This window comes from Lathyrus oleraceus, chromosome 5, assembly GCF_024323335.1.
Source record: "Lathyrus oleraceus cultivar Zhongwan6 chromosome 5, CAAS_Psat_ZW6_1.0, whole genome shotgun sequence".
Lineage (NCBI taxonomy): Eukaryota > Viridiplantae > Streptophyta > Magnoliopsida > Fabales > Fabaceae > Lathyrus > Lathyrus oleraceus.
In genome coordinates this window covers 139,579,160-139,587,531 of record NC_066583.1, presented here as the reverse complement: position 1 = coordinate 139,587,531, position 8,372 = coordinate 139,579,160, and the positions used below count along the sequence as shown (strand labels likewise).

Sequence of the window (8,372 nt, the reverse complement as noted above, 5' to 3'; positions counted from 1 at the left end):
TTTAGTTAATTCTAAACAATTTAGCTTTTTCTTAATTTTTTTTCTTGGATTCAATCATTATTCTTAACAATATCAATAAATATTGAAGAAATGTTCGTTATATTAATCTGTCAAACTATAAAAGAAAGCATAATTCTATCCTAAGGAAGAAAAAAACCATCTGGCATTGTTATCATAATCCAAAAACGAATCAAATGTATATTTCACAAGTCAATTACTGAACATTGAGCACCTAAACCCAAGAACCTATCCAGTCAACTTTCCTATCAACATGATACAATTTTCTTGAACCATTACACTCCGTCACTGTTGGCCACATTCCAATCCATGCAATCGATGAGGGATCGATTAGCCGATGAAATTATGAGCATGTCTTCCTAAGTGTCAACAGTCAGTCATGTCTAACAGATAAACACCCTTTTGTTCCTATATAACGCGTTAGACAGATGGAAGAAGACTATGATTTGCCGCTCTCAAAGCTCGATAGATAAGAGTCTGATAAAACAGTGAATATCTGTGTATCTACAAAAAGCTGCAAAGCCAAGGATTCATGAACTTAGCTTGCAAGACGCGCGACTATCTATAAACAACCATTTCAATGCTTATGTAGAGTGAAATATTTCTGAGTTGTTACCTTAATGAATGGCCGATCCCTAAGAGGAAAGGAGTCAATGAAGGTATCTTTAAGAAGTAAAGAAACCTGAGAAAAAAGAAATCAAGGATGAGCTAGGAAAAAGGTGTGTAACTATCTATTCTTATTTATTTGAAAATATATAGAAATAGAAATCATAACAACAACTTAGTTATGTTACCCTGTCGTGATTTGATTGCACACTAGTTATCGTATGCGATTTCAAATTCGAACAAAGTGACTCCAAATAGTGCCATATGACATTCAAAAACTGAGTTGCAATTTCAGCCTGCAACAAGTACGAATTAGTAGATGCTGCCACTAGTGGAAGAAATATTAGAGGCTAGAAGCTGAAAAACTACTGGTTTTTATATGCATGAATCATATATAGATAAAATAAACATTATATTTCTGAATTTGAGAGAGAGAGAGAGAGGAGAATTCCGGTATAGGAACTAAAAGAACCTGGATTTCGTTGCACCTATGTATAGGATGCTTTTTTGCAATATAACTTTCACTTGAAAGTCTGGCATGAATTGGAGTTAACTGAGAAACAAGATCTCTTTGCCGTGGAGAAAGAGAAGGCATAACTTCAACCTTATTTAAATTCTTTCATAAATTCTCATATCCATGTATCTTATGCTTCTTATTAAAACTCATATCAGTAAAAGCAACAAAGACAGTTATTGAAAAAAAAAAGATAGATGCTAGTAAAACTATTATGAAGTAATTTTCATGTGGACGTGAATTTCACACAGCAGTGATAAATACTAAAAATATAACAGGAAATAACATATTTTATAGAACAACAAATAAAAGGAAACTCACAATATATGGAACTGGGGCGTCAAGAAAATCAATCATTTTTGCTGGCAAAACCTGAAAAGCATGGCCAACATATTGTTAGACTTATGTGGTAAAGCCCCAAGGAAAATCTGCAACCAGAGCTTTTTGAATCCACTGACTCACCGGGAGCAGTAAACTCTGCCACTGAAATGGACGAATCATGGGTATAAGAGAAAGCACTACTGCAGATAGAACACCCTGCATTGTGTCAAAAATTGCCAAAATGAAAGGCTCTCTAAAGCAATCCAAATTAATCCACATTAACAAATAATGACCATTGATTAATATCATTGTTTTAAAAACTTACCAAACTTGGGCACACTATTACAACCTGTTTTTCCAATAACACTCCTGTAAGTAATGCCAGCAACTGCAAGTAACATGTATAAAAAAATTTAATTAATCAATCAAGTACCATTACAGTTGATACAGCAAATTGAATGAGTCGCACATGGTTGAACTTCAATTGGAATATGTGCTTACAGTATCAAGGGATAGAACTCGACAAGTAGTTGACGTTGTCCATACTGATAGTGAAAGGGCTTCCTCAGCAGCTGCCAACTTTGCATTGACCTTTTACAAAAGTAGTGCTGTAAGGAATACACATATTTGAGGATAAACATTTTGTTAAAAATGACTTAAGAATTACCTCAGTTGGTTCAGAACAATCTAAACACTCGGAAAGACAGAGTAGCAACTAGCAAGCCAGCAACCACTTGGTGTTTGCTACTTTTTATTGCTTTATTCAATAGCTAATAACTAAGATTGTGTACTTGAATAGAAGGGGCATCTACGAACAAACGTCAATTTAGCTGACATCGAAACACTCCTATATGCTTCCCATTCAAAAACAGCATTTTGGAATTAACTGAGACTAAAACCTCTATATTGAGGTCATTCAAGCATAAGAAGAACATTGTCATCAGTTGGAATAATTAAGACACCAAAAAGATTAAAATATACGGTGTCCAATGATATGAAATAATTGAACTCTATTTCAGTATCTGATTTGAGGCTAAACTCATAATAATACACAAGGTTTCCAAACTCATCTCTAAATCAACATAATTGTTTTCTCTCTTCCAATCACATGTACTGTGTACATGTTATTGGATTGATTTTATGACTTCTCAAAACCCCATCAACAAAAATCCTAATTTTCCTCTGATTTTACAAGGAAAGCAACAAAAACTCACAGTTGATAGTAGTAAGAAAGGCTAGGGTCCAGGATGGTTGCAAGAAAGAGTAACCTGTGAAACATCATGACAATTCCTTGAATCAACGCTAAGATTTGACACCATTCTACAAGTTGCTACTGTATTGTGAAGAGGCAAAAGTGATTGCACACTCCCAAGCTGGTATACACAATTTCTGTTAAATTCATCAATTTCACATCAGAAAAAAATGAAACTGGGGCAAATCTCCAAAACATGTAGGGTTATGAAATTGAGAAACAACTAAAACTAATTACACATTTTTTGACAAAATATTGTAACTACCTATGCATTAGTCTAAAACAAAAAGTAAAATTTGGAACTGCAAGAATGGAATTGGGTATGAATGAAAAGTGAAAAAGTAATAAAATTTGGGGGTTGAAAGATGTTACCTGATAAAGGGTGAGAATCGACGGTGAGGGGTAATCGAAGGAGAAGCGTTAGTGGTGGGTCTGAGAGCTGATTTGATGGAAGAGATGTAGAAAAGACGTCGAGTATTGAGAAGAAGCCATGACTGGAATGCGCTTCAATCAAGTAGAATCAAATCTGTTCCATTATAACCCTAGTGTTCCAAATGTGTAATTTTGTAATTTTGTTTTTATCCTTACTTCTTTATTCTTTAAAGTTATATTTATTATATAGACCGATTCTAGCACTGTAATTTTTTTTTTAATTGAAAGACTTTAAACAGCGCTTTCTCAAAAGCGCTGACTAAGGTCTATATTTAAAAGCGCTTTCTAAAAGCGCTGTCTAAGGGGGGGTCTTAGACAGCGCTTTCTAAAAGCGCTGTCTAAGACCCCCCCTTAGACAGCGCTTTCATTATTTTTTTAGAACATTTTCCGTGTTTTATTTTTATTTTAACCTTAGACAGCGCTTTCTTTTAAAAGCGCTGTCTAAGATGCGCTGTTAAAAAACCTTTTTGGCGTAGTGATGTTGATTTTTTTCACAATTTGAACGAGTGTAACCGATTGCCAGAGGGTGACAATCGATTGTCACTGATAAATTTTCTAGGAAAATCAGTTTTTAACATGTGATCTTCATCCACTTCATCCCTTATCATTCACACATCTTCCCAACCAAAATTTCCACACTCAATTAACATATGACATGATTTAACAGTGCACCATATTATCATAACAATCAAACACTTATAATGCATATATCGATCATGATTCCTAGCCATTTATCATACAATTACATCAATAATTTCACCACTAATCATATTCATAACCAAAGCATTCAAGCATTCATCAACATATTTCTAACACAATAACAATTAATCAAAAATAGAATCACACAATCCTAATAAGAGTAAGAACCTATCTTCTCTACCCTATCATGCAATACACCCATAGTGAAAGCCCTTTCTCCCCCCTTATCTTAGATTTTCCAGCAACAAGTCAGTAGTTAGAAATTTCTTCTTCCCGCCTTAAGCCCTAAACTTGCTCCAATTCCAAATCATACATACTATGAAACTCTCTCCAATCTCACACTCTTCTATTTATAAATAAACTAATTCCTCCATTTAGGTATTTCATTTACTACCCCCAACTTATTCTCCCAAATATCCTCATTGCCCCTTATTTCTCTACTAACTCCTATTTTCTCTATTATTTTATTAATTAAATAATTCCTAATATAAAACTACTAAATTCTATTGCCATTTCTAATATTAATTAAAAATACCAATTATTCTAATTTCTAGTTATTATCAAATATTCTACCAAACACCCTTATTCTCACCACACCCTACCAATACCATTACACCTTCATCAAAACATATAATCACATAATTTATTTTAATAAAACACCTAATGATCAAATAAGTACATAAATAATTCAATTAAATCAATTAATCAAATTTGGGGTGTTGCACATATCATATTGGGTCCTTGGTTGTTAGTTTCATAAACATTTTTCTACTTTGTTTTAGAGATATATAAGCATTTTTAGGGTTAGAAAATTTTGTTTGCTTTGTGTCCACAATGTTTTTGTAAAAATATGAAGGGGCTTGTCCTTCTTTACTTTCATAAAAATCTTCTTGATAAAACAAAACATAGCAATGTGTCATTCTTTACTATAGTAGTTTCATTTTAAGATTTTACCATGAGAAGTGGTTTTGGCATTACAAATGTTACATAAATTTTTACTGTTGTTATTTGGTTCATAGTCAAGACCATCTCTCTTGTAAGAGGCTCTTTTATTTCCTAACAAAGTATTTAACTTATCTCTTCCTTTGGTGAACTTGACAAGTATTTTTAAAAGATCACAAATTTCATTTTTTTTAGATTGTCACATTTGTTTAACTTTTCGGGTTCATCATTTTCATTTTAAGTGGAAGAACTTTGAACTGGATCTCTCTCTCTCTCTCTCTCTCTCTCTCTCTCTCTCTAATGACTTATATCTTTTTTTCATGTTTTTTATTTTTAAGTTCAAGAGAGGATATATTATCCTTAGATGTAGAAATAATTTTTTTCTTTTGTTAGTTTCTTAGAGACTCTAAAAATATTATGATAAGATAAGTGGGAGGTTACCTCATCATCTTGATGACTTTTTATAAAACAAATGTTTTTTTCTTCTTCTTCATCGTCTAAAGATTCCATATCATTGTCTTCCCTGCAACATAAGTTTTCTTTTTTTTTTGATGTTTTCTTAACTTTTGGTTTACCTTCTTGAATCAGGGGCAACATGGTTTGATATGACCTTTCTTTCCAAAGTTGTAGCATATTGTAATGAATGGTATATTTTCTTCATCTTTTTCTTGCTCTTCCATTTTCTTCTTCTCATTCCTTAGGAATCTATTAAAGTTCTTTACTATGAGAGAAATGTCACCATCATAATAAGACTCCTCGGCTTTAAGAGCTAGACTTTTGTTTTTATTTTCTCCTTCTTCATCTAGGGCAAGCCTTTTGAGTTTCATTCATGTTATTGCAATTTTCTAAAGAGAGTGTGTGCGTGTCAATAATCGCTAAATCCTAAGGTTCACACATCATAATGACTTTGGGTTGCCAACTACAGTTTAAGCATCTAAGAATTTTTATGACTAATTCTTCATTTGAGAATGTTTTTCCCAGAGTTCTCATATGACACATGTCGCTATGCAAAAAATGATGCTCAAAGAGCATACAGAGTCGCCACCGAATTTTATTTATTCTAAAAAAAGAGGAAAGGGAAAATAATCGATAAAACCCTTTTAAGGAAAAGAAAAATGGTTTCACAACCATATAAGAGTTTGGGAGTCGGTTATGCAAGGAGAAATTATTAGCACCCCTCACATCCATCATACTCAATGGGAACCATATAAGTTATCTACATGAATGGGTATTTATCTATATTAATGCTTATTTGCTGTCAGGGAAAATGGTTTTTATTTATTTATTATTGTGCTCGCCAAAGATTAGGATCCTTGTGCCTACGTATAATTCTTCGTGAAATGAAGAATCAGAGCTCCGTAGTTCGGAGTAGAAAATGATTGTTTGTTGGTTGTTTTTACCTAGAAAAAAGGTTTTCAAAGTGATGCCCTAAGGCACAAAAAATAAGTTTGATGAGTTGATGTTGATTTTAGATTTTCTAAAAGGATTATTTTTTATTAGAATTGCACTAAAGACTATGGATAAAGGGGAATATTTCAGAAAAACAAGTCAAATGTCTTGTGTACAAAACACTCAGAGCAAGGGTAGGAAAGCCCCATTCTTACTCATTCTCCACCACTTAAGGCTCATGGCATGCAACTCTATTTATTTTCTTATCGTGCTTCAAATTTTTAATTGATAAAATGTCGTTTGACGTTGGATCAAGGGTTTATTGCTTATTGATTTGAAATGATATGGTCGACCTAATTCCTAAGAGATCAAAGGAAAACAAGGGAGCGAAGTACAACCAAAAGGGAGAGAGGTACATGGAAAATTACAAAGGGAATACATAGGGATATAAAATGGTCTCATTGTATGGTAGCACAAGAGAAAGCCTTGTGTGTGCAAAATGAAATATGCTATCAAGTGGATAATGAGATTAAGAACATGTCTCCCTAGGGTAGTGCCATGAATACCATTCTTACAATAAAAGATTGCAATTCTATGATGAAAATCCAAGTCAAAGAAATAGGTAAAAAAACCATTACCCAAGGTCCAAATACAAAGGTCCTAACAAGTCCTCCAAGTCCAACATTAGATCACAATTGATACATCTTTTTGGTCTTTTCATTTTATCATGTTTTTGTTCTTTTTGATTATGCAAAGCAATAAAAAATGACAAGAAATAAAATGGCATAAAAATAAAGGATGTATGAGGTGTGTGGATGATGATGAACATAAATGTAAAGTGCTGGGAAATAAAATGAACAATAAAAGTAAATTGCGAGAATTTAAATGACGAAGAAATAAAGTGCAATAATAAAAAAAGTTAGTAGTTAGTAGTTAGTGACAAAGTTACAAAAGGTGATCACCTAGGAATTTTCTATCCACAAGTCAAAGGACTCAAAATATGGTGTATTAAGGGATAACCTATCATTTATTAAAATGTAAAAAATGATGCAATGATCATTTATCAACGTGTTTGAATAAAAGAAGATTGAATCGACCGAAATGTCCATCTATCAATGATTTGAAATATGGAAGATCTATCAGCCAAGTAACCATATAATACAAATAAAAATTACCATAAAAAAGAAATAAAGAGTTAGTCGATAGTGATTAGAATAATCGAATCGGGATAATTTAGCGTTATGTCAAGCCACAGTTTATATGGTCAAAACATGTTAGAGAAATAACATAATGTTATTCTCCTAAAACATGTAACACAATGGGAAAAAATAAAATAAAAAACAAATCAAAAGAATAAAATAAAAGAAATAATCACATGATATAAATTGATTGCAACTAAACAAAAAGAGTTGAAAAAATGGTAGCAATGGTTTGAATCCGGGATATGGTGGTTGGGAGACCTTGGTCTCAACCACTCCATCATGTCCAACTAGTTGTCATTTTTATGCAACCAATGATATAAAATAATATGAAAAAAAACAGAAAATAATGAAGAAAAAATCAAAATGAATAGAAATCAAACACAATATGTTTTCATGAACACCACATTATTCGTCTTCTCATGTACATGAAAAAAACAAAGAACAAAAATCCCCAAAAAGTGCAAGCCAAACAAATTCACTTGCCTCAAACTTGATTCAAATTCCTCTAAAAAACAACCCATGAGTAAACACATATTTTAAACATAAAAACAGAACCAAAATGTTAATGCGTTTGAGTTACAATCATTACCAAATGTGTGATGTCAAAACTAAGTTGTTGTGGTGTTGAGTTTGAATATGAAGCAAGAGGTTTAGAAAAAGGGTGGATATGATTGAAATTTAATGAAAAGGGATGAGTTATGAGTGTAGAAAAAGGAAGGATTAGGAGAAAATGAAATGAGAAGAAAGTTGTGGGTGGTGGCTTGAAAATGGGTGATTGTGTGAGTTTGGGTTTAGGTTTTTAGAGAAAGAGCATGAGTGTGTTTAAACAAAATTTCTAGGGGCTTCTAGCTTGTCCAAATAAGGGGGAATAATGTTCTATTTATTGGGAAAGCATGTGTGTTGGTGTGTGTAAAAATGGGATTCACTTTGTGTAAAAAAATGAAATTACTGTTGTTGTCCGTGTAGGTGTAACCAGTTACCAGGATTTGGATAATCG

At 32.7% G+C, this 8,372-nt stretch overlaps 1 protein-coding gene and 1 long non-coding RNA gene across 2 annotated transcripts; both read right to left on the bottom strand.

Annotated features, from left to right (window-relative positions):
• Positions 1-309: 309 nt before the first annotated feature.
• LOC127079283 (uncharacterized) lies at positions 310-2,296 on the bottom strand. The gene is made up of 10 exons (XM_051019687.1): positions 2,251-2,296; positions 2,127-2,146; positions 1,961-2,050; positions 1,785-1,847; positions 1,601-1,675; positions 1,460-1,510; positions 1,097-1,228; positions 813-920; positions 635-700; positions 310-532 (listed from the first exon to the last, which is right to left on the bottom strand). Exons 1-10 carry the CDS (start codon positions 2,294-2,296, stop codon positions 458-460), a joined length of 726 nt encoding a protein of 241 aa, XP_050875644.1. The 3' UTR covers positions 310-457.
• A 133-nt stretch (positions 2,297-2,429) lies between these two features.
• Positions 2,430-2,851, bottom strand: LOC127085850 (uncharacterized). Its single transcript, XR_007789289.1, has 2 exons — positions 2,670-2,851; positions 2,430-2,630 (listed from the first exon to the last, which is right to left on the bottom strand). It is a non-coding gene; the product is annotated as an uncharacterized LOC127085850 (long non-coding RNA).
• Between the last annotated feature and the right edge of the window lie 5,521 nt (positions 2,852-8,372).